The sequence below is a fragment of the Nipponia nippon genome, unplaced genomic scaffold, assembly GCF_047370975.1.
Source record: "Nipponia nippon isolate SJK-2023a ecotype South Korea unplaced genomic scaffold, ASM4737097v1 scaffold_24, whole genome shotgun sequence".
Taxonomy (NCBI): Eukaryota; Metazoa; Chordata; class Aves; order Pelecaniformes; family Threskiornithidae; genus Nipponia; species Nipponia nippon.
This window is the reverse complement of record NW_028262341.1, coordinates 7695135-7722107: the sequence shown is the minus strand read 5'-3', so window position 1 is coordinate 7722107 and position 26973 is coordinate 7695135. Positions and strand designations below refer to the sequence as shown.

Sequence of the window (26973 nt, the reverse complement as noted above, 5' to 3'; positions counted from 1 at the left end):
TTTGTGTCATTGCATGTTCTTCATGTTTTCCCCCTTTTCTTATTATCCCCTTCTGCATCTAAAAAGGTTATCGACCAGAAATGCTTAAAGGAGCAGCAGCTCTCTCCTTCCACATACCCCTGCAAACTTTTCTACCTTTTCTTGAAATTCACTAAAAATGTCCCTATTCCTTTACCTATCTAAAGAGCAGCAAAGGGACAACTTGGCATTGGGAAAAAAAAAAAAATTATGGACACCTCTATCTTGGTCAGTAACTGCTTTCACAAAGAAATCCTTCTCGTTACTGCATTAAGGGTCAGGGATAGGAAATGGATAGTTTTAGTTAGCAGCCGTATCTCAAGGCTATGCTGGAAGTTTCCAACAGCAACCTACCTACTATCCACCTACCCAACCCTTCAATGGGTGAGCCTCAGGCTTTAGTTAAGGGGCAATAACATGGCATTTACATATGGCATATGCCGCAGTTGCCTTCATGTACATTAAGAAAAATCTGCAGCACATTGTCAACTTGTCTAGATATTACTGAACATCTTTGCACAGATAAAGGCTTCAATATGTGTCTTCCCACTGCTGCTGCTTGGATTTATCCTGGTATGGTTGCTACTGAAGCAAGGCTAAAGGCATAAATACCGCTACACGACAGACAACACAAGTGCTTGGGAGACACATACCTTTTTCTAAGGTGATACCCTAACACCCCAACCAACTCATGTGTACTTACTAGTTCTGCATATTTCAAATTTCATTTCTAGTGCTTAAGTTCTGGACTAGTACTGTTAAAGATGTCACTCTGAACTCCTTGTAGACAGCCAGGGTTACAAATGCCTTCTCCATTCACAACAGTTCAAAGGTGCTATTGTTCTTAACACAACGATCTGATGATCACTTAACACAAGAGCATCAGAAAGTACATAGACTTGTTAAGCATCACTGAGGCTTAGTAATGAGATACAGTAATGTTTTATATGGGATCATAGTTTAAATCCTAGCACTCTTCACATTTATTGAAGACAGTCCTATTTTGTACAACATTGAGCATATAGCGTAACTCTGGGAGCCACAGCTGTGACTTAGTTAATGATCTCAATAAATCCTACTTAAGCAGAGACAAGAAGAGAATTATGCAAATTGCTATTTCTGTACCACATGTACTTGATAACTGAAGACATACCAAAATATGCTTCAGCATACAAACACCAATACTTCTTTAACCCACATATGTGAAAAATATGCAAGAATATATTACAGCTTACAGAATTTTATTTCAGAAGAGTTGCAGTTGCAGAACATTTATTACAAATGTGATAGTAAAAGAAACATACAGAAAGCATATGTACAAAGAGGCATGGTTAAAAACCCAAGAAAGATGACAGATTTGTGAATGTGACAAAGAATTACTTTTCTGAACAGATCTTTCTAAAACATTATGATTAAAGCCTCAGTACAAAACTGATGCTTTCTCAGCACATGCCGGTCACACTTGGCAGCTAGATAAGATGTCTTCCACCAGTCTCTTGTAGACCCAGGCATCACCTTTAAGCCGTTGGCGCCGGATACCCACTACTCCAGGTTTATTGAGTTGACACACTTCTAACTCAAATTCCATAGTTACTTTGCCAAAATCTGACCGTGTTTGACATTTCAGGGTATAACTGTACAAAACAAAGGAAAAACAGGAATAATCATTGAACTGTTTAATGTTTGTTTTGCAATGCAATTTGAAATTAATAGAAGTACTTTACAGAAATTATCCCATTGCTATTCAGAATAATCAGGAAACAACCAGAGCTTTGAATACTTCAGTCCCAGAACACTATCGTTATGGTGCTACATGTTGGAACATGGGCAATGCCCTACGCAGCTGCAGGAATCACTGCTAGCCACAGACCCCTGTTCTCAAGAGTACAGAGCTGGAAGGATGAAGGGTGTTCCTGCATTTTTCATAGACAAGACCACTCTCCTCTCTGCAATGACACTGCTGCTGAGAGGCTGGTTAAAGCTCAGCTGGTGTGAAAAGTGGAAAAAATTAACGTGAAGTTTAAATGACTACAATGGGAGAAGGTGCTTCTGTGCAATTCAGTATCCTTCCAGATTTTGAGCTTGGAAATGCATCAGAGGCTGAAGTATACTCTGACATTCTGAAATGCCTATCATTTAAATATTCAGGAACTTTAGAAAATGGGTATTCATAAGTGAGCACAACATTTCTTTCATGCATTCAGAAATTAGGAAAGAGACATTAGGCTTTGATCAGAACGAGGAACCAATCCTAATCTCAATACCTTAGTCTAGTTAGTAAATCCTACAAATTAAAATACAAATCCTACAAGTTAAAATAATCCACACAAAGGTGTGTGGATTCTGTGCAGCTTTTAAAACATACTGATCTCTTGGCTAAATGCTAAAGTCTCTTAACTGCCAAGAATGAGGGCTAAAAGGTATCCACATTATCTCCCCAAATTGTCTGATTTGGTCATGTGTACCCTAACAAACCTTTTGTATTTACAATTTCACAAGACAAAATTCACATCAGCCTCTAAAAGCTACCTCACTATTGTTGGTTCATATCTTCATATCAAAGAGCTCTATTAGAACTCACTTAACATTGTTTTGCATTGTGTGGACAAGTTTTACTGCACACATTCATTTAGTGCTCTGTACACTTTCTATAAAATGATTGTATTTTACAATGTGAGGCTGAGAAAGTAAAGTTTACATCGCTTTATCAAGGATTGGAGTACTGACTATTTAGACAAATACAAGTTGAAGTAATCATACTTTACACTTACCTCTTCTGAACATATTCCACATGCTTCTTTGAAAGAACAGTGATTATTTCATTCAACACTTGGTCTGGATTCAGTAGCTGAGTGGTGGTAACATTATAGTGTGCCTAAAAGTAGTCAGCTCATTAAAAAAAAGTCAAGGGGGAAAAAAAAAAAAAATCTTTCTGAAGACATTATGTAAAGTTTTCATAAAGAAAGCTTCAGAACAGCTAACCATAGTGACAAATGCTTCAACTTCCCTATATTATCATAATTAAGACATTGTAGTAGCAACAGGAACACTAAACAACTGCTGGTCAATTAATATCAAAGCATGTCTAAACTATAATCCGTCATAAAATCCAAAGTGGCAGTGATGGGCCAGGGCAGCACAGAGGCTATAGAACTCTTGTATGTAGCCAGAGTCAGTTCCTAGAGGACAACAGAAGATAGCCACATGACTGTGCTTAGAGCACCCTACTGCACACTCCACAGTTGGGAGATTGCCTATAGTGTGTTGCCTAGCTGAGCCTGAGCACTTGCAATATCAAGAAACAGTCATGGCACCGTGCAGCTTTTCTAGGACTAAAGCATCACCATGTTTAAAGAAAAAAGGTAACTTACTACTCGTAAGTTTACTGTTACAGGGGTTTTACATCCCTTGTCCAATAAGTGACTTCAACAACTTTCAGACACCCATACATAATGAGAGAAAGCATATGCCAACTGTAACATGCCACAAATGCTCTAACTTCTGAAGTCACAGCAGCAGATGAGAGAATACAAGATCATAAAATAGCTTGAGAAATGAATGTAGGTTGAGGATGCAAAGTCAGAGTAAAAGACTGGTTCTTACAGTTCTTATTCAGCCTAAAACATATGCAACTCCGTGCCATAACTGCTGTAACACTGAGAAATAAAGCTCTATCTTCTCCTATTGTACTCCAGTGTCCCTAGACATGCATCAGTGATTTTGCATACACTACGGACAACGGAAACTGATGCAGAAGGATAAAAGCTTTCAGAGACAGAAGATCCAGCTTTTGTTTCCAATTGCTCAGGTTCCTGAATTATTTGTGCAGTCTGGACTCCTGTCCAATGAGTTGGCCAGGTTTGTAGCCCAACATATGCCCTGAACTTGTAAGACTGCCACCTTGCCTCTGACAAGTGCCTCTCAGAAAAGCTTCCAACTGGAATACAGTAGCTGAATTCCATTTACACAGGCCACAAAACATGAAGTGGTCCTTTTACTGATAGACAGCTCTTACTGTACAGTAGGTGTCCTAACAGCTGCAGTTGCAGGAGCCAGTCAGCTGAAGGTATACATCACTTATTTCTACAGAACTGTAACAGCCTTGCCTCTTTCATGTTAACCATGTTTTTCAAACATGTTATCTATATTCAAGTATAAATTCCTCCTTTTATAACTTTTGAAGTATATTAGTTGCTTTTGAGTGATGTATACACTTCTGTTCACTACACTAGTATTATGCCAATGTCATTTGATGTGTATCCTACAAAGCTAATATTAACCTCATGAGTCAACTTTGGTAGTTACAAATTATTAATGTAATTTTAAAGGGCTCTGTGCAATGCATTATCTGAGGAACTGCTTTTTCTATGGCTACTTAAAGAATAAGTAGCCAGCTGGCTCAGATACAGTGACATCAAAACTTTAAAAATCAAAATTATGCTGAGAGTGTCAGAAATTATTTCATGAGGTGTAGTTATTTAGGCTTTAAGTTTAATCTCAGGTTCTCTTGACATGTAAAGACTACCTTGGAACAGACATATCACTCCTGGACTACAGCATCCTAAGCCAGGAATGTTATAAAATTTATTTATTTTTTTTTTTAGTGGAAGAGCTAGAAGTATCTCTATACAAATAACATGATTAAAAATTTTCAGCTAGGGTTCCTTTAAAACCATCCCTCTTCCCTCATATTTGGTTTAGATGGGATATAAAAAGCAATGGCCAAACTCCTCCCTTGATCTGCTGGTGACTTGCCTGAGCACAGACTAACACGACATCTCTTGGCGATAACTGGGACGTTATCAGGTTAACAGAGATGCAGTAAGATCAACTGCACTTTATTGTAGGATGCAGGCAAGTCAGATCACAGAAGTTTTCACATAACCATTTCTAAAGGTATCTGATGTTTTCAGTAATTATACTTCTTTTCATGTAAGATTTTTCCAGCAACCATACCTTAAGTTTCCTTGGACGATCTCTAGTGGACCGTTTCTTTTTGCTTGGCGTAAGCATTGTGATCACTTTATCTAGGCCTCTTTCAAGACTTCCGAATATTTTAGCTTTTCTCTTCTTTTGGTTGCTATCCACATGAGCTAGGTTGAGATCTAATTCCACTGAATGACATCTGTTAGATGAACAAATTAATAGTTATTTTTCCTCAGTGTTTAGAAATTACTTATTTCAGATACGTCACTAAAATATTATTACCAGACCTGACAGAATGAAGAAAACCAAAGCAAGTGCAGTGTATTATCAGAGTTTGTCAGTTAAGTCAGTTGAGATTTAAACCCAGAGATGTATATAGAAACTGCAGCCCTCTGGTGAACTTGAATAAGAAGGAACTTACATTATGGAAAATAGGAATATATTCTGAAGATAATTTAATAACGTAGTTTTAAAACTTTTCTCAGCCTTCAGTGTTTTCTAGTGAATGTAGAAAGAGGTTTTAGGAAGGTTTTTACCAAGAGAATGGAAATAACAGCTTGCTGTTGTAACAAGGCTTCCTAGGCAGTTCATGGATTAAGGTAGTCCTTCTCTAATCAGAAGTGTACATAAATAACCGGACATTTACCTTCTTTCGGGAAGAACCTCAGCTGCTGTCAATTCATCTGTGTTTGTTGGGTTTGTGGGTTTCTTAATTGGGGTGACTGTAGCAAACTGGCTCTCTGAAAGAAAGCATCCAAGCCAAAGCAGGTATGTTTTTGTAGAAAGGATTTTCTTTTCTTCAGCAAGGATTTCTCATGATTTAATAATTTATTTCTAAAACCAGCCCCCTTTTCTATCTCAGGTCTGTATCTTCAGACTGATAAAATACGTTTTTAATATAACAACAATACTACGCCTACTCTACAAAGAAAAACTGCGACTGATTTCCCCAGGGCTCTCTACAAGTCAAGCCTTAGAGCGACCAATGCAGTTCCATATTAGAAATTTGGAAAGGAAGAAGATTAGAATTGCCTTCTTGCTCTGCCACTGGTCCCAGAATAAATACTAAGCAATTCACTGTGTCAAATAGTTGCGTTCTTCACCAAGGTATTTCCCTTATATGAAGGGAGTGAGTTTATATAGCCATGTTTAATAATACACACTACGTAACAGCCTAAAAAGTTCTACTACCCACACATTGACAGAGTTCTGCAGAGCATCATTTTGAATGTACAGTAGCAAACACCAAGTGAAACAGTCAGGAAACGAGTCGTTACATTTAAACCCAACTTCAATGTTCAAAGTTTCAGCTCTCTACAGAATTGCACCTGGCCCCAGACAATGATGATCACAAAATTTCCAATGGATACTTCCACTTTTCTATCTCTAAGAAAGTATTAATACTACCTCTCCTGAATCAAAGATCTTTCAATGAAACAAAGAATTAGCTTTTCATTGTTTAATCCTCAGAAATCTCTCTCTAAAATGAGGAAACAGTGTTTCTGCATTTCCTATTTCAGAAAGAGTATCTACTTTTGCTTTTTAAACTTACCATGAAGTCAAACTTCACAAGTTACTGCATACAATCTTAAGACAAAAAATCAAACTCATCAACAACTAGTCTTTGTAGTGCACTTCCTTAAATTCTTTCCAAAGGATGTAACTGAACAACAGTATGTCCAAGATCCCTCATAACTTGAATCAGCCTGCAAAGACTTACTATTTCTGAACAATGTTCCTTAGCATCCGGAACAGAAGAGTGTCCTATTATAAGAAGTCCTTGGCATTTGAAGGACAGAGTTAGCATTTACAGTATCAACACCAAAACTTGTATGTTAATGGTTGAAGAGAATGCTACATACAGGATCCATCATTTTTCATAAGAATGAAATAGACAGGCTAAGGACAGAAATTTCTGGTAACTCAGAAAAGCTGACATAATTTAGACGGATTTCTGTGGTCTATCACAAAACTGTAAGATCTATACATTGTTCACAGAAGTATGTTCACTGCCACACTGGACTGTTATTGTGAAAATGCTGATACGCTACCATGAGAAATCCAGAAGTTAGATTTCTCTTAGAAGAAGCATAAAAGCAAACTTGACTAAAAATATACCTTTATTTTCACTCAAGGTAGTAACAAATTAAAAACAGTGTTGAGGAAATTGTGTTCTCAGCCTTCATGGAAAAGTGGAACCAGATGCAAGTTTTAGGAACACAGCACTTAGCTCCATGTCAGTGTGCCAAACAGCATGCACATGCGATACCGTAAGCAGCAATGACTTCTGTAATTAACATACAAGTAACATGCCCTGATGTGTGGCTAAACCTCTTGCAGCAGCTTACCAGATGTATTAGAAGAACCACGCTGGTGAATATGGCAAAAGAAGTTAAGTCTTCCAGAAACAGATGCGTTGGATACACAAGTACTGTGTTCATATTTTAATTTACAATAATTCCTAAGCAGCGTGTATGTTCAAAGTTTTCATTAGTTACATTCACTGTACCTTTGAAGGCAGGTGCCTGAAAGGGTATGGCTTGTACTTGCGCCTCAATCTGGCTCTTTGCTAAAGGAGTCTTTGGAGCAGGAAGCGCAAAGGGCATTTCATTTCTTAAGGCTGACTCTGTATCAACATTCTCTTTGTTTTCATGCTTCTTTGATGCCACTTTTCTTGTCACTGGAGTTGACAGTGTGAATTCCGTATCATCCAGTTGAGCATCATGCTTTGAATGCTATGAGAGGTGTAACAAAAAAAAAAAAAAAAAAAGACATCCTTTGCTGTATTCTGATCACATTCAGGAATGTTACAGACAAGAAAATTCTAAAATTTAAGCTGCTTCAAAGTACCATACAATGCTTGCCTATTGAGCAAAATAGTTAAAAACTCTTCAATACCTCTGATTCCCTCTATAACTTGCTAATAAACATATCAAGTCACTTGCCATTTCCTTATTGACTCTTCTAAATTTTTCAGCTTGCACGTTTAATACTATTCCTCACCAGCTGATCTAAATGCAGCTAAGAATTTTCATTTGGTTTAATTGTGTAATTTTAATTTCTTCATTGGATTTTTCTTGTCCAATACAGACAGGCTTAACTTCTTCAAAGACCTGTCCAGCTATAACCTAGCTCCAAGATCTTGTTTGCTGTACCTTTGTTTTGTTTTTCCATTGTTTTCCCATCAGTTTTAAAATCCTCATTGCCTCATTTACTCACTCTTTATATGCTATTTTTATGCAAAGCAAATGTCAAAGCTCAAGTTCTCATCAAATGAATCATGACTTACAGAGAGAACAAGCCACAGTTTATGTTCAGCTGTATGTTTAAAACATTTCTTTACTTGCTTTGTAACTCCCCGTGGCCACGGTCCACCAAATATTTAAATATGTAATAGGTTTTATGTATAATAACAGTAAGATTTTTTTAATTAAGAATAGTATATATATTTAAAAAAACAACTAGTATTTATTCTTCAAACACCTGCTTTTTTCTGCAAGTATTTAGAACAAATTCTTCTAATGGAGATTCTTCAAACAGTGAAGCTGCATCAGAGAACTCCATGGATCCAAATGCATGCGGCACCTCACTGCAGTCTGGCACATCTTCATAGGTCATAGTTTTTTCAGACTGAAAAGAAAGATTCCGTTGAGATTCCACTGCACTATTAAAAGGAAGATTTCATCAGAAAAGTGTCATTAAAATCTAAACCTTATTTCTTTCTAAGTTCCTAATTATGGTTAACAGCTAATAGAAGTTCCCATGCCAGTGACCTAAGTTTTACAATATGACTTTCATATTGTCATTGGGGATTTGTCATTTGTATCAAAAGCAGATGTGAAATTATTCTCAAAGCACCATTACCAAGTCATCTTTCATGACCTGTGTCAAAAAGAGAAGCAACTCACAAAAAATACCTGCCTTTGATTTCAAGACTTGGACCACAAGTTCTTTTTACCAAAAGCCAAATAATAAGCTGGAAAGAACCCAAGAAAAGAATAGAGTTAAGTCTGAAAGGGGTCTGGATGAAGGTAAACACATTACATCCAAAACATGCGATTATGGAATCTGCAACAGTACTTGAACTAGCATTCAGAAGCCTTCGTCGAATTCTTAGCCCCGAGAAAAGTTGTCATTTATTAAATCACAGGATTCATAACTTCAGCCAAGATTGCTAGCCTTCATGGCTCACACCACATAAAATCAGATGTATATCACATTATCCTTAGTTTCTAACACCTTTTGTTATTTTCAGAAAACCCTTTGCAAGGGCTTGTTTCATACCACTTCAGTGAAATTGCGTACAATTATTCTAAATTATCAGTCCTCAGTGGGAATGGGTACCATTTTAGGAAGCTATGTTCTGCTGGCAGGTAAGTTTCTCTTGGCCTATGATCAAGGATATTGCAATGATCAGATCTCTCATTACTACTGGAATAGAAACAGAGTTGCCTGGTATGCTACCAGACCTACTATGAGGACTTACTAAAAAGCCCTTACCAGAGGGCTGCTAACTACAGCCAAGAAGCTAACAGCCAGATATTGTAGCTGAAATCACGTTCCATTACAGTATGAATGCCTGAACAGGATTCCTTGTCTACCATGTTCCAGAAGAATTTCATGTCATGGTGAATTTTTTGGAATATCCTTCTACATCAAACTGCTTGAAATAAAGCAGTATTATGTACAAGCTTGTGCCACCAAATTCAGAAACTGGCTAAGTTAAAGGTTCTGTTTGCTTGGTTGACTTCACATTAGACCAGCTCTAGCTAGAAAACTTTGCTAGTTGGGTATTCCAGCAAATTCACCTGCTATTCACTCACAGTATCTACACACAGATAAGTTAAATGTGTCCTAAGTGCTGTAGAAGAACTAATGGATTATTGTGTTGTGTAGACACGATTTTCACAATCACCTGTGAAGGCATAATGCATATGTTAAATAGTAGCATTAGCCAGATCAATTTACCTAGGACACCACTAGAGATGAAATAACTTCACAGCATCAGCGCTAATGAACCTAGAGAACCTCCACCTTAAAATCATCTGAGTGTAGAAGACTAACCCACCATGATCATGGAAATCACATTATGCATATTCAGCAAGATTTGTGATTCATGATCTGTTACGCAGCACTGGTAATCTTAGAATTCTCATCTGCGTTTCAAAGCAGTTGTATAAGTGAACTGAAATTATTCACATGCAATTGAATCAGATGCATAAGAAAGTATTTATTCTGAGTGCTTGTCTCTATGCAGAGAATAGCATATTCAGATCTCTAGTTAACAATTTTACACAGATGTCTACAGTTCAAGGGGGAATGGCTAGTAGGAAGTCACAATTTTACTGAACGCTTTTGAGTTTGTCATAGACTAGTATCACCGACATCCCATATAGCTGCATATTATATATGATATTGCAAGCAATTTAACAACTTTAGACAAGTTCTGAAGTGCCCTGTTGGCACTTTGCTACCAAACCACAAGAACAGAAATTACCGTAAGATATACAAAACTGCTTGAGAATCCAATTAATCAGAAAAACATCAACAACATGTTTCCTTTATTCAAAATAAACAGAATCCTCTCTGGGACTGTGTTTTAAAAGGAAACCAATGAGGAAGGAATGGGTCTCTCCCCTTTGACTGTCAGCTCATGTAGTGTCTGTGTCATCTCAAAGTAGGCTGCCCAGATGACATGCCAGGATGTTTCAGAAGACTTTCCTTACTAAGCCATGCTAAATGCAACTAGCAAGGTCCAAAAATATTTAAAGACTAATGCGAAAGAGTGCAGCAAGAAGGTAGGCATCACAGAAGAAAACCTGGAATGATCAAATACGCCAGACAATGGGCAATTTCAGTACGTTTCCTTGAGTGGCCAAGGGGAGATTCTGTGTGGTACTCATAATGCACTATGTCCTCCCAGATAGTTATTCCAGTAATGCCAATTTGTAGAAGCAGCCCAACTTGCTGAAACATGCTAATGAGGAGACTGAACTGTTTAATGACCAAGACTTTGGCTGACTGCACACATGCTCTCTTCCTCGTGTTTAGGGCACCAGTCTGTTTTCCCAGGCAGAGCTTTGTTAATGCAGAGCAGCATTTTAATCAGTATGTTGTCCTGTTGAATTCAAAAACTTACCTCGAGGCCCACTGATTGCATTGTACTGGCATGTCCTGTTAGACACGGAACCCTTAAGCGAACACGCTTGCCACGAGCCTTCTTGGATTGAAGCAAGAGATATGTTGCTGACATTTGGTCATATTTCCACTGCGGGGGGAGGGGAAAAAGACTATTTTAATCTCCTCTTTGGAAACACTGTAAGTACAAAGCAAGCTCAGCCTTCTGAAAATTTCTGCGTTTCCGCAAGTTTTTCTACCTGATGCGCATCCCTAATGTTTGATCACCTAAGTGTAACTTCAGACTTCAGTTGATTCACACTGTGTTTGAGATCAAGCAACAGGCTATGGTTGTTGTTCTTTGCAAATTAGTTCATGGTACACTCACTACAGTAAAAACTAATGCTGGGGACAGAATCCATCTACTGAAGTGAATGGCAAAGCTATTAATTTAGTTTAGCCAATATTTCAACCAGAGTCAATTTTTTTTGAAGTCTTCCCCCTCACTTTCTTCCCCCACGAGCAGCACCACCCTTTTGCATGACTTTCAGCAGCTCTGCTTGTGTGAGGAAGATGGGTACAATGCTTGACAGGTTTACAGCATAGTACAATTAGTTTGAATTAGTTGTAAGGGATTAGAAGTCCTCCAGTAAAGCACTATGCAAACGCCACAAACCTATTTGGAAGGACTTTTCCCTGTGTAGACAGATTATTCTGATTGTTTCCTATACCTGAAGAACAAGCAGCATTAACTCCACAAATCCACCTTAAGTACCACACACATTTTAAAAGTCTGTTTCTCCTACAGTTACGTGGAAACCCTAACAGTTTTTCCAAAGCAAAGAATTATGTCACTGCTACCATATGTAAAGCAGCAAAAAATTCAATTTCAAGAGAGAATTTGCAGATTCAGGTTAAAGCAGGAGTTGGTATCATGTTTTAAGTCTCTTCTACAGCTTGCAATGTCACTGCTAACATTTGTACAAGTCTTCTAGAAGTAGTCAGTTCAACTTTTGTCATTTGTATTCAAAAGTGACTAAACATACTCACTTTTTTAAAAAACCCTGTATAGTAACTCCCAAAAATATATTTTATAGTCTGGGTGATGCTCTGGTGTTTTTCTCTTACTCTCCCCCCCCCTTACTTATTGAACCATTTCAAAGCAAAGAGTTAACCCAGCAAAGGGTATCTGTTGTTCAACTATAAATTTCCGTAAGTCTATTTTGACTTTAAAGGATCCAGAAGGATTTTACCATGGAGGGAAATAACAGCAAGGTTTAGGAAACATCATGAGCACAATTAAAGGAGGAAAAAGGTAAAAAAACCAAATTTGAACTTCAGAACTGTAGTTATAGGCTACAGCTAGATTCTGGAGTCCTGCAGGAGCTCCTTAATTCTGAAAAGCATTGAAAATTTCATACTTGAGAATAACTGAGCATCTGTTAATACAGTAAGTTTATTTGCTGTATTGCAGTGTTTAATTACTGTAAATCACCGATATAGACTTCTTACCTCTGATATTAATTCTGATATGCTCTCCCTGCTCTGTTTATGAAACACGGAAAGCTCTGTTACACAGTCTTCATCAAGACGTCCTAGCTGCAAGAACATGACTGATATTGAAGCATGAGGCTTTATATATCTGACTCTATAGGGGCTCTATATCCGACTCTATATGAGGGTCTATATCCGACTGTGACACTGTCATGAAACCCAGTGGGCTGAGTGTATGATCAACCATGACTTTAGACCTTGTATTTTACATAGTTAGCATAATAGCTAAACATTGTAGGGAACAGACTGAAAAAGTCATACAAGTTCAACAACTTCACAGTCTGGCCCCTCCTTGGTGAGAGGTTGTGAATTCAAATAAGAAAGCCTGACAGCAGATGAGATTTTTATTAGAATGGAAGCTACACTTTGATCTCTCCTTAAATATTCATAGCTATCAGGCATGCACATCTTTTCTAGAGCCAGTTAGAACTGATGCTGCAAGCACAGGAAAGCTGTTCTTTATCTAGAGAAACAGTGGCATCCAGTGGCCAAAGGGAGGCATTAGCTGCAAAGAGGCAGGCACTTCCCCTCAGTACCTACTACTGACAGCAAGATTATTTTGGGTTTTTTCCCCTTCATACTACCTTAGTTTCTCAAACAAGTAAAACAAGCAATAGAGAAACAGGATTGACATACTCTCAGTGAGGTCAAATTTTTATTCAAACTAGCAATTTTCAGTGAGGACTAGATACAAGATAAACCATAACCATGTCTAACATGCTCTCAAGAACATTTGCGTTTTGCACCTTAAATGAAGTATTGACCAAGCAACCTGGACAATCAACGGCTCATTCGTATGTGGAAATACTTCACATTTTGATAACAAGTCAGTTATTCCACAAATTAAGCACCAGCTGCAGAATACAACAAAAACACATTTGAAATTCCTCCTCAATAGAAATCGAGAGACAGTACTAACATTTTGACAGCAAGACGACTCAGAAAGGAACAATGGCCATCTCCAAGTTTATCTTTGGAGAAATGTCTTCACACCGCCATACTGTGAGGGCGGTAGTGGAGCCCGTAAAGATTACATTAAATACTTTAGTAGTCATCTGACAAGCATACTTACTGGGTATTTACTTTGCCACTGAACAGCATCAGAATAACCTTGCGTGAGCCAAGGGTGACTTAGTAGATGTTTAACTGTAATCCGCTTCTTTGGGTCCACCTAGTGAGCAACAAAAAAATCAAGCTGATACTTAAATCATGGAGAAGACCTGAAGAAACAATTTCTCTTTTAGTCAGAATTTTAGGGGGGTTAGAAGCTCAAATGGAAACCCATACTGTTTTGTAGCTTCACCAAAAGGAAGATCAAACATGTGAGCTGTGAAGAGCAGTTGTAGAACCTACCATTACAATAAATGCTCCAGGAATATTTAGCATTGGCTAGATTGCTTAGATGTAGCCCAAATGCATATTCTGTATGTTTAGCTTCATGTATAAAACAGCTCTTATTTATACAGCACAATTAAGAACAACCAAATGCAGGCTGCTTGAAGAATTTGTTTAATCATTTAAAAACTTTACTTAATTATTTCTATAGCTAATAATTTTTCTCAAAGAATTTTCAGCAGAAGGCAATATTAATAATTTCTTCAAAAATTGGTAAGAATTAAACTTCTTGTTTAAACACTGAATATTTTTAAAGTATTTCATCGATGTAATGTTTTGACCTATGCAATAGTACTTTAAGACCTATTGAATAGAAGCAATACCATTACCTGCAGCATTTGGTTAAGTAGAAGCGTACTGCTAGGAGAGAGCCACTTTGGAATACTGTATTTTCCCCTCTGCAGAAAAAAAGAGGATTTAGAATGAACCTTGAACAGCTAGCTCCAAAGGAACTGCTAAATTACTCGGATGATAGTGACGTCTGTATTCGGTCAAAAGGGAAGAACAGCAGGCACATGCAGACTTAGCTTTAAGTATGACCTGAATAAATTTAATGGTAGTACTAAACCCCAGCCGTATTAGTAAGGAAAACTGCTGTGTTTGAATTATCAGCTGCAGTTTTCACCCACTCAGTTTGTGTGACACTTCCATCTCAGTCCACGTATGCAGCTAACCTGCTCCTTATCTATTGCGCTGTTTCATCATATCAACTTGATACTGAAGTTTTAGAAGTGCAAACATGTTGGACTATGAATGACTGACACTAGCACTTTGAAATGCGAATATTCATTGAAATCACTACTTTTCAGACACTAAAAATAAACCATTCTCAACATTTAGCTATTCTTTTTTGAATAGGTTACATCTAACGCTAGAGTTTTGATCTCTACTCATACCGCAGACAGGACAAAGGTTGCAGATCTAACAGGTAAGTTTCTTTCAATCAAAGGATTTACTGGTGGTTTTTTTTTTTAATTCTTGTTTAGAAGAAAATTGAAAATGGCTTTCAGATTTGAGGTACAACAACAGTAGCTAAAAACCAAACTAAATTCATCATCAAGGATCACTTACTTCTCAATGAAAATGGAGAAAAAAACTAAATAAAAATCCGTAAACAGCCATTGTGAAATAACATAACAATCAATTTATCAAGGCAGCTTTATTTCTACAAACAAATACCTCGACGACAAAACAGTTGGTATTATACACAACATACATTTCTAAGCAGAGTATGTATTGCTTTGACGTCGCAGGTTAAAGAATTTAAGTTACACCTTTTCAGACACTACTAATGAGCTATTTATAAGTAGTTTGTAGGCTGTTTCACAATGCAGCTTTACTCTAAAACTAAGCCAAGGCAAGCAACACGTACAATCTGCATTTTGTTTTTGATATATTGCTACCGAACATGAGACAAGGAAAAACAAAATTAGTGCCCACTTGACTGAGGGCAATGCTGGAAGGTAAGTAGCTTGCAAGAGATGCATAAGATCACACCAGAAATTAGGTGTTTTTTTTTTTTTTTACAGAAGCTACATCACATGCTTGATTTTTCATTCAAAAAGTAAAGGCATTTTTTCAAGTATTCCCAGATGAAAAGATGTGAAACTATTCCAGGGAAAGAAACATTGCACGTAAGTCATACGATCCTAATTAGATTCAAACAGCAGATTATTACACGGACTTGGAACAATAGTTCTGAGTTGAGATTACAATAAATTTCAGGATCTATAATGTGTGAAATTAAATTCCACAACAGTGCATAAGCATCCTTATTTCAAGCAATTTTCAGTTCACAACCACATAAATTTAAAACAAATTCAGAGTGGAAATAGCAAGCCTGCATCTTGACACCTGTGACATTATCGGTTTTCAACTGCACCCAGACTCAGTTTTAAAACTTGGTCGTCTCAGTTCACTTGAACAAGTTTCTCCGGCCAACATTCTGTCAGTCCAAACAACTCGGCTCCTAGTTCCTGTGCATGTTAGACAGCTACAACCATGCAGAAATCATCTTTGATAATCTTAAGATCTCTGTTCCACATCTAAGCCCTTTGTTCCCTTTTCAACTATTGACAAGTTTAAGAGAATGAATACCTTCAGCATTTACCAGGTTCTGCATCTTGGCATAATGCCCAGCATAAAGGATTTTCTAGCATCCTACAGAAGTATGCTTATAAATGGACAAGTTCTCAATATATACTGACCTTACGGGTAGACAACACAGTTCACACCACAAGCAGAGAGGGGAACGTAGCTCAAGTCCGATTCTCCTTTATAGCAATTTTACAGAGAAATTGCAAGTGCTTGCTAACGTTACCTGGATGACACTCTTAGTGACATGGCTTAGTTTTAGGTAGTCCTGCAAGGAGCAGGAAGTTGGACTTGATGACCCTTATGGGTCCCTTCCAACTTGAGATATTCTATGATTATTCAAGTACGAAAGTCATATCATTTTAATAGTGACTCATCTGAATATCAGCACTTTTACACAATCTCTTTGGATCGGTTAGCTGTTGTTTCCTTTTATTTTTCTTTTTTTAGGTTCTTTACAACGACTCAAGCTGAGCTTGATGAACTAATCCTGCACTTTTTTAGAGTTTTTATAGATTGTTACGCACCCCAAAAACACTCCCTGTTTACATCAGCTGTCAGTTGCCTCCTACCAGAGTAGTCTTTCGACAGTTTCAAGGACTTTTTTGGGTTTTTTTTTTTAGACGTATCAGACTCTGGGTGAAAGAAGGACAAAGAGGTAGAGGAAACCAACACAGCTACTCCTCACCCCACTTGCTTACTGGAAGCTTTATCAACATAAATTTTATGGCAGCTTAGAAAGGGTTGGTAGAGGTGTGTGCATGATGTGGAACAGCAGCTGTTTAGCTGCATCAGGAGGAGTTTACAGGGAAACGGAACCAATTACTGAATTCTGTTACTTACTACTTATTCAACTTTTTCTGTCGATTATGGTGTCTTACATTTCCTCCTCATTTTGGAGGAGGAGAGCATAACAGCAGATGCAGAATCCTGCTTTTCCTAGACATGAGAATAGCTGACATTTAAGAACATTATTTTTGGTAAATCAAATGACATTTGCAATTCTATTCCATCCAATGCAGGAAGAAGCCAGATAAAGGCTCAGATACAAAAATCCAGCCCACCAGCAAGAAGACGCTTCTCCTGAAACTCAATTTCCTATCGTATTATAGGACCGAGCTGGAGTACTGCAAAGGCCAATTGAAGATGGAAACAAATCCACAAAATATTGATAGGAAAAGTAGCAAAGTGTAACAAAATTCAGCAGATAGGCCTTTTTGCCCTAGGCACAGCTCAACAGGTTCTGCCATCAGAAAAGCAAAGGTCTCTCTTAATGCTTAGCAGCGTCTGTTCCTAGTGTATTCTAGCACCATCAATACCTACCATTATCTTCCTGTAGACAGCCATGACGTTGTCATCATCAAAGGGGAGAAAGCCACACAGTAGAGCATACAGCAATACTCCCATGCTCCAAATATCTGCCTAAAAAAAAAGAGTGGAAGTTCATGAACCTGATCGATCTAAAATGGGTTAGAGACAGGTAATATTGTGCCCCTTTGGCAAAGTCCACATACAACTCATGAAAAGTAGGCTCCTAAATTCTGGACAGAACTCTTATATTCCAAGTGAAAGCACACAACACAAATTCAATTTTCAATTCACTCACGCTAGAGCACTAAAACCAATATCCTCTCCTTAGGTCACCAAACTGCTGCATTACTGTCAATCTACAAGGATTTCACTGGCAAAAATGAAATCAAACTCACCACAAGGGATTTAGTACAGTAACATATTACTGATTACAACAGCTGTCAGCACAGTTACAATCAACTTTAAAGCCCTACTGCTTCTTCTGTATTTGTATAGGCATGAAAAAAACACCTGCCTCATACTGCCTCATACCCATTCCCACTTTGACCATAAAGAAAAAGGTGGCTGGAAAAGCACTGGATGTCATGGAAAACAAAAGAAAAAAAGAAAGGCAAGCAGGAGTTAGAGGCCAAGGACAGTGGTGCAAAGGTACATAAAAGGAAAAAAGACCGCCTTCATCCAACAGCACAGCAATTTAGGAAGTTTGAGGAGATTGCAATCACAGCATTTTGGACGGATTCACAGAGGCAAATAGCAGGTCCTAATGTTCCAGACATGGAATCAAAGCTAGATAAACTCCACATTTTTTCTTCTCTCAAATTTTACTACGCTGCACAGTACAAAGACAGCAAGTTTTCATACATGAATTTCAAGTTAAAGACAGGCCTGGTAAAGCACACAAGATCCTGAGACTGCACAAAAACTTGCAATAAGAGTTGGATAATTAACAGAACAAATCGTTGCTTGAAAGAACATGCAGTAGAAAGAAGGTGTTTAAGTTCCTGTTTCATAGCACGCTAAAATAGGGAGCAACAAATGGAGGTAGTGAAGGAGTAGTCATAGACAAACTACGCAGCTACATGATCTGTGGCCAAGGGCACTATATGCTATTCCAGGCTGTGACGGTTGAGGATAGTCACACAGCTTCTGAGAACTACCTAGGCAATGTTGTCCAGCAGTATTCACGAGAAACCCAGTGAGCATATCTGAACCTCACCACCTTTAAATATACAGAGGGGAGAAAAAAAAAAAAACCCTAGCCCAAAACTGTGCTACATACCTCTGAGCCAATATATGCTTTGCCCTGAATCAGCTCTGGTGCTGCATAAGCTGGGCTTCCACAGCACGTGTTCAGATGGTAATCAAGGCCACCCTAGAACAACACAGAAAACAGATCACACAGAAGCATTGGCTTTAACATAGCTTAAGTCTTCTAGCAGTGACATATTAGAGGCCTCAGAGGCTTTGTTCTCCTCTGCTGTGCATCTACATTCACCTTGATGTTTTGCTTTGGTGCAATATATGGCTTCACAAGGCAAAAATTGTCTAAGACCATGAGTATCCTACAAACGTTCAGATCCCAAGCTGCTCATTCATCTATTATCCTAGCAGTCTTTTCCACAGCTCCTCCTCTGATAAGAGTATTTCCCTTTGTGACTGTGAAGAGAAGATAGATGGAACTTGGGAAGAAGTGATCCAAGAGCTACTGGGCATGAGGCTAGCTGGTTATTTACACCAATATTTAATGCAATAACTTGATGAAGAACCACTAAAAATACTTCCTTATTAAAACCACATTATGACTTTGTCTGGGCTTTGTTCTAAGCAGATCAGAATAAGATGACATTATACCACCAAGATGATGGTCTAATAGTCTTGATTGCCTGCAAGATGCTCTAACTTGAGTCAAGTAAAACGATCTGAGGACAAGTAGCTGTCTTTGGATCAGTAAGACCTTCTCCCCATTAAATTGTTTCTTAACAGCACCCACCTTGCACGTTAAGCTGACAAATAGAAAGGTCTCCCAGAAACCAATTTTAAACTCAGGAAACAACTCAGTACAACCATATGGAGCCAGAGGATTTGTAAATGTAACTAGAATAAACTATTTGATTCAATCCACAATCTCCACATACATACAAATCTTTTGAAAAAAGTCAGACACCATTGAAACTTATTAGGGAAAAATGCACACCAACATAAGCTTTATATTACAGGCCTTTATATGTGACAGCAGCTGCTATACATATAAGAGAATCTCTGCCTTAGATTAGGATAAAAGGTGAAGTATAAGAAGTGAAAACAATCTAACAGTCCGGTCATAACATGCAGTTAACTGCTCTCTCACACAGTTAGGGCCCTACCAAGTCCTTAGTGATTGGATGACAACTATGCAAATAGCTTGAATTTAGGGTCTTTGGGCAAGTCTCTGCATTGCACTCTGAAGTCAAACACGCATTTTTTATGTGCGTGCAGCAGCTGATTTAGTTCTACTCTGTGAAAGCAACTGATACCCTTACCTTTGGCTTTGCACAAAGTCCAAAGTCTATCAGCTTCAAATTATGCTCACCGTCAATCAGCAAATTTTCCTGGTAAAAGAGAAAGTGGTAATGAATGCTTCTATAACCTATGTATCCAAGGAACCACATTTTCTTTCATCTTATTCTTCTTGTCATTAGCAGCTAGAATTTACCTAAAGCTCTCCTCTGGAGATTGTGATCGGTTGCTAATGAATATATCCCACGTTCCAGATGGAGAATACTAGTTCCTGTCTGCTGAGAAGGGCCTGGGGAGCGGCTGATAGACAGCAAGCTGACCACGAAGCAGCAGCCTGCTCTAGCAGAAAAGGCGGCCAGCAATATCATGGACCATATTAAACGTAGCACAGCTAGTAGACTAGGGGAAGTGACTTAGTCCTCTGTTGTGCACAGCTAGAGTAGCGCATCTAGTTTCTGCCCTCCCCAGCACAGGAAAGACATCAATGCTCAGTGGATGGCCACCAGTCTGCTCAGGGGGCAGGAGCGCTTGCTCAATGAGGAGAGGCTGGGGGAAAGACGTTTGTTCAGCCTGTAGATGAGAAAGCTCCAGTGGAGACCTCATGGCAGCCTTTTAATACCTACAAGGAGGGCACGAAGACAGACCTAGTCTCTTCACAGCAGTGCACAGTGGGATAACAACAAACAACAGCCATCAAGAGACGTTCAGACTGGAAACAAGGAAAAACCTTCCTCCTCATAAGGACAAGGAAGAGCTGAACAGGTTGCCCAGAGAGACTGCACTGCCTCATCCTTGGGAGGGGTCCAAGATGTGACTGGACAGAACCCCAGGAAGCTTGGTCTGACACTGCTTTGAGCTGGAGGTTCAAGAAGAAGCCTCTAGAAGTCACTCTCTAGCCAAGCTGTCACACAATCCTATGAATCCGTCCGCTCTCCAGCTACAAGCCAACTCCCTCCAAAAGGTACATACGATGCTTCATCTGAGGAGAAGTTCTTTGGAGACAAAGACTTTATGAACTGTCTAGGAAAACGCTTGTGCACTAAGAGTTTCCTTTTCTCAGAGATGTCAGCATCTCTAAAAATGCAGATTTCTAACCCCTTCAAGAAGAAATGGACTCAAGTCTTCCATGCCCTAAACCGATGCTTAAACTCCACAATGACAGCAAAGCCACAGGATGGGTCCAGTAGCATGCATCTCCCCCTACACCCTCTGTCTAGCCACCACTTGTTTAAGCTATCAGTGTCAACTTTTTCCTTTGGGCGTGAAAACAGAATGGTTTACATAGCAGAGCAGCACCCTAAAGACTTTCTCTGGGTACAACCTGGAATAAAGGGGATCACGAAAACACCTAAGCAACATTCAAAGTCAGACCCATGTCTCTGCTCCACTCCCAGCTGGAGCACATTGTTCTGCTTCTCTTTCAGAGGAAGCTCCTTCCTCAGTTACAGCCACATCCAGCTCAGCTGAGGAATGCAACAGCAAGTAGAAATAATGCTCTTTCAGAAGACATTAGATAAAGAGCTCTAAGCACAGGAGAATGGCAAAGGTATAACTTACTCCTGCTCCTAATGGAGAAATAAAAGTGAGTGTTCATTATTGTTTATGCAAATCTGACTACTATTCAAGCTTACTGGTTTGAGATCCCTGTGGGCATATCCCCGACTGTGAACGTAAGCAATTGCTGAAACAATCTGCCGAAAAAATACACGCGCTTCCTCTTCTGAAAGGCGGTCCTTGGAAATTATGTAATCAAACAGCTCTCCTCCAGGACAGTACTGCATGAAGACAGGAAAAAGAGAATACATTTAGAATACAGTAGTGAAATCTAAACAACAACAAGAGCACCAGACAGCAACTAGAGGACACTCTTCCATTCCCTCTCCTTTAGCACAGCAGTGCCCAAGTGCCCCAGGTGTGCCCTAGGTCAGCACAGCAGCAGACCAGACAAGCTGAGAATCATAGAATCATAGAATCGTCAAGGTTGGAAAAGACCCTTAAGATCATCGAGTCCAACTGTTAACCTACCGTTAACCTACCGTTAACCTGTCGCTGCCAGAAGTCTGACTCATGCCCGATGCATTGCAATGGCTACATCACACTAACAACACAGGCAACACAGATTGCCCAGGAGGTGACAATTACGCAGGAGTTCCAGGGTCCCGCCTATCCCGCTGATACCATTTTAAAATAATTGAAGCACAAAGTGGGAGTTAAAGCTATTTCACCTCTTGTAAACAGTAAAGAGCGGCTTTTACAAGAAAAGAGAACATAGAACATATTACCAGCTTCATTTTCAAACTAAAGCATCTTGAACACCATCACTGAGATAACTTTTTAAGAATTGTTTCATTTGAACTCTGTTATCATCTACTGCTACGGCTAAAAGCAGGAACCTTCGCCATGGCGGAAACACCATTTCTTACCTCTAAGACCATGAATATTTTCTTGGATGTCTCTATCACGTGATACAACTGGCAAATATGCTGGTGACTTAAGTTCTTCATGGCATCGATTTCTATTTTAACACGAGGCAAGTCATCCTAAGAGGCCACAACAGCAAGCTATGAAAATGCCAACTGCTTTGACAGACTGTACATCACAGTAAACATCAGACTATTGTGCAACACAAAATTTCACAGCACATATACGACAGCATACAATTCAACTGTTCACATTCAATCCAGCAACAGCTCTGCCATTACTCCCCTACAATTCTGGCAAACCCCCAAGGGGCCAATGTAAAATAGCTAGCATTCTCATCAGCATTCTGTTTGAATTACTGTGATAATCTTTAACTTCCTCAATTCCACAGCCAGAGAATGCTGCCGGCTCCACAACAGTGCACAAGATTTGTGGTCTTCTGTTAAAATTCTTTCAAATCTAGAGCATCCATCAATAGCCAACAGGACAAGGAGGCAGCATTTCGACATGTCACGCCCCTGTGCTCCTGAAAACTCCACAAGAACAGCAGGAAGTGCTACCAGCTTTTAACTATCTTTTGGCTTACCCCTAGAGCAAGTTTGTCCATGATTTTTATTGCAACTTTTTCGCCAGTGAGAAGATGTCGCGCAAGTTTTACCTTTGCAAACCCACCTAGAATTTGAAAAAGAGACGTTTAAAGCTCAGTGTGATGACATGCTTTCTTGCCTCTAATCTCACGGTTATGCCAGAGTAGGCAGCATGCGCAGCGTGCGGTGCCATCACTGCTACCAACTTCCAATGACATTTTCAGAGTTCTGCCCCCCAAAACACACGCTTGAAACATGACCTACAGACTCTGCAGTAACAGTTAATCTACGCTCAGATAAATACTAAAGTGGTTAGACAGACTGCACACACCTGTTTTCATCCACAGATTAAGCCTACCTGTTCCAATTGTTTCATGTAATTCATAGTACTTGAGAATTTCCTCATAGTCACCTACAGCCATTCTGAAAGGAACGGGGATCTTGCAGTTTTTCTCAGCACCTGCAAGGAGAAAGTGTAGCCAGTGTTCCTTCTTTTCCACTCGGAGCGGACTCCTGGAAACCGACACTACATTTGCTGCAGCTGCAGTGTTTTCATGGCCAAGTGCTGCACACCTCGCAGCAAATTCCCTGGACGAGTAAGCCGGGACGCCCGCAGGCTAAGGGCACAAAACGCTCGCGTCTTTCAGGGGCTCCTCGCTGAGGCCTAGCGGCGAGAGCGAGCGACCGCTTAGCAGAAGCGGCAGCAACGCCCCCGCGCCAGCTTCCTCCACAGGGCCACGACCCAGACCCAAGGTCTCCGCCTTTCGCGGGGGAAGCGGCGGCTCCGGGTGCTGCTCCCCGCTGACCGCAGCCCAGCTCTGCTGCGGGCCCGTCTGGCGTCCGGCGCCCGCCGCCAGGGCCAGGGCCCGCCCGGGCTGCCCGGCGAGAGGCGCCAACCGCGCCCCCGGCCTCCCCAGGGCCCTGCCGCCGGGGGACCGGCGAGAAGCCTCTGGCCTCTGACGGCAACCGGCGCGGGCACCGTCGGGCAGCACTCACCGACTCGGCAGCCGCCTCGCGGCGCGGCCGTTACCGTTCAAATCTCCCCGCCGCGGCGGCCGCTGCCGGCCAGGACGCTCCAGGGGCCAATCGCTGCGCAGGGCCGGAGCGGAACAGGCGGGGACGCGCCGTGCATGACGGGAGGGAGGTCGAGACGGAGCTGGGGGCGTGGGCGCCGCCATGGCGGGAAGGTCTCCGCTGCCGTCTCGCTGCTGACAGGGACGGCCTCGCCCGCGCCCGGTCCCGACAGAGACGGGAAGCAGCGCGCGCTCCCATCGGGAAGCTCGCCGCCTCCCACGGCCGACGGGGACTGGCGTGGGACCCGACCCGCCGCGCCTGCGCCAAGCACAAGATGGCCGCCCGGGGAGACTACGCCTCCCAGCAAGCTCCGCGGGCCCGCCCTCCCGTGACCTGCGGCCGTTGCGGCCGCCGTCCCCAGCGCTGCCCCGGGGCCCCCCTGCTCCGGCACCAGACGGCCCCTGCCCGGCCGCGGCCCCGCTCCAACTTGGAGCAGCCTGGGGCAGGTGGAGGCGGCGAGCAGAAACGCAGGGTTTGCTCTGTTAAGGCTGGTGTTGAAGGTCTGCCTTTGCTGCGCCGGCTGTTCCCCTGTCAGGCCTTTTACCTTTCCGCGTACCAGATGTCTCCACCACAAGCAAAAAAAGAAAAAAAGAAAAAGACTGGTGGAACATCTTATTTCTACATCTATTTGGATCAACTGCCTCTCCTTTGAAATCCTCCCAGGGGGATTACATCTATCCTGAATAAAGAGTGAGGCACAGAGAAGGCCTTGAAGCTGTGCAAACACTGCTCAGCAGCAGCGAAAACATCAGTGTGTGACCAGCACTGTTTTGGTCAAAAGTCTAAACCACAGCGCCATAGGAGCTGTGAGAAAGAAAATGAACTGCGTCCCAGCCAGGCCCCGTGCACTTGGGAAAACAGGCAACAGGCCTAACCATCTCTGAACATCTCACTTCTGCCATACGCCGCAGACATGTGTGCTAACATTCATCATGGAATCATCATAGAATGCTTTGGGATGGAAGGGACCTTTAAAGGTCATCTAGTCCAACCCCCTGCAATGGGCAGGGACATCTTCAACCAGATCAGGTTGCTCACAGCCCCATCCAGCCTGGCCTTGAATGTTTCCAAGGATGGGGCATCTACCACCTCTCTGGGCAACCTGTGCCAGTGTTTCACCGCCCTCACTGTGAAAATTTTTTTCCTTGTGTTCAGTCTAAATCTACTCGCCTTTACTTAAAAACCATTACCCCTTGTCCTATCGCAGCAGGCCTTGCTAAAAAGACTATCCCCATCTTTCTTGTAGGCCCCCTTTAAGTATTGAAAGGCTGCAGTCAGGTCTCCCCGCAGCCTTCTCGTCTCCAGGCTGAACAACCCCAGCTCTCTCAGCCTTTCCTCACAGCAGAGGTGCTCCATCCCTCTGATCATTTCTGTGGCCTCCTCTGGCCCCACTCCAACAGGTCCACGTCCTTCCTGTGCTGAGGACCCCAGAGCTGGACGCAGGGCTCCAGGTGGGGTCTCACCAGAGCAGAGTAGAGGGGCAGGATCCCCTCCCTCTACCTGCTGGCCACGCTGCTTTGGATGCAGCCCAGGGTACGGTTGGCTTTCTGGGCTGTGAGAACTCATTGCTGGGTCATGCCCAGCTTTTCGTCTATCAGCTACCCCCAAGTCCTTCTCCTCAGGGCTGCTCTCAATCCCTTCATCCCCCAGCCTGTATTGATACTGGGGGTTGCCCCGACCCAGGTGCAGGACCTTGCACTTGGCCTTGTTGAACCTCATGAGGTTCACACAGACCCACCTCTCCAGCCTGTCCAGGTCCCTCTGGATGGCATCCCATCCCTCAGATGTGTCAGCTGCACCGCTCAGCTTGGTGTCATCTCCAAACTTGCTGAGGGTGCATTTGATCCTGCTGTGTGTGTCATTGATGAAGACATTAAACAGCACTGGCCCCAGTACGGACCCCTGAGGGACACCACTTGTCACTGATTGTCTAGGTGCCTGGGCAAAAACGCTCCTGGGGTTGAGCAGCAAGCTCGCTGCCTGTCAAGTGCTCATCACATTTGAGTATTACTCACCTTAAGAGAAACACCAAAACACAGCAATGAAAGGAATGGAACTACATTGCCCTGAGCTTCCAGCACCGAGTATTTCCTAAATTCTGGCAAAGCTGAGCTTCATAGTAATTTTAAGAATAGTTGAAAAGCTAAGCTTTTTAAGCAGATGAGAATGCCCAGGAATAGTGGCAAAGCAGCTGGGCCTGCACCTGCAATGTAAGCATTGTGGACAATTGCTAGCCTGTTGATGTTTGCCAGCTCTGCTTGCCGTGCCTTCTTGAGATGGTGTTTTGGGGACAGTTGGCTTTCTCTGAGCTGCAACTTGGGAGTGCTCATGGCACCTGGGTATATTTTCACCGGTCTGACCCTGTGGGGTGCCGTCCCTGTCTCCCTGAGTATCCCGATCCCATCCCCCTGGGGGTCCCCGTCCCATCCCAGGGACAATGGGCAGTGAGGTGGCGTGTGACATTGAGAGGCCTTGTCATGGTGGGCCACACGCTGACCCAATGGGCTGACTATGGCTCCATTTGGTGTGGGGGACCTGTGCCCCTGCCCACTCCCTGACTGATGGGGTCCGCTCTCCACACCGCCCAGCACCCTGTACGTGCCTGGGGGAGGAACTGCTGCTCTGGTCAGCAGAAGGTGGAGAAGCAATGGGCTCTGACATGGCCGATTTCATAGCTGCACATGGCTGCCAGGCTTGGCTGGGGCCCGGGCAGGGCCCTGCTGCCCTCCAGAGAAAGCCAGCACCTCTGACAGCCCTCTCAGGGGCATGTGCAGGGCCAATGAGCTCCTCCAGAGAGGCCCAGGAGCTCTCCGGGGCCTTGCAGAGCCCTATGGAAGGCATTATAGGGCTGCTGCAAGGGCCTGGGGAGCAGCATGGCTACCCAGGGCTCCACACGGGTCCCAGCAGAGCCCCGCCAGCTGTCTGGGGAAGAGCAAGGCTCCACAGGGCCATGAGCGGGTCCTCCTGGGGCTCTTGTGGG

At 41.8% G+C, this 26973-nt stretch overlaps 1 protein-coding gene across 2 annotated transcripts; it reads right to left on the bottom strand.

Annotated features, from left to right (window-relative positions):
* Positions 1-647: 647 nt before the first annotated feature.
* Positions 648-24176, bottom strand: MELK (maternal embryonic leucine zipper kinase). Of its 2 annotated transcripts, none has more exons than XM_087761447.1 (18): positions 23950-24176; positions 23278-23379; positions 22919-23004; positions 22335-22451; positions 21543-21686; positions 19935-20003; positions 18695-18787; positions 17428-17526; positions 14340-14408; positions 13688-13786; positions 12574-12660; positions 11084-11212; positions 8428-8574; positions 7454-7679; positions 5591-5684; positions 4975-5143; positions 2790-2893; positions 648-1652 (listed from the first exon to the last, which is right to left on the bottom strand). In XM_087761447.1, the coding sequence occupies exons 1-18, from the start codon at positions 24095-24097 to the stop codon at positions 1475-1477; spliced, it is 2160 nt and encodes a 719-aa protein (XP_087617573.1). In that variant the 5' UTR covers positions 24098-24176; the 3' UTR covers positions 648-1474. The 2 variants fall into 2 exon arrangements, with proteins under 2 accessions (XP_087617573.1, XP_087617574.1); XM_087761448.1 differs by having other exon boundaries at positions 23916-24012.
* Positions 24177-26973: the final 2797 nt, after the last annotated feature.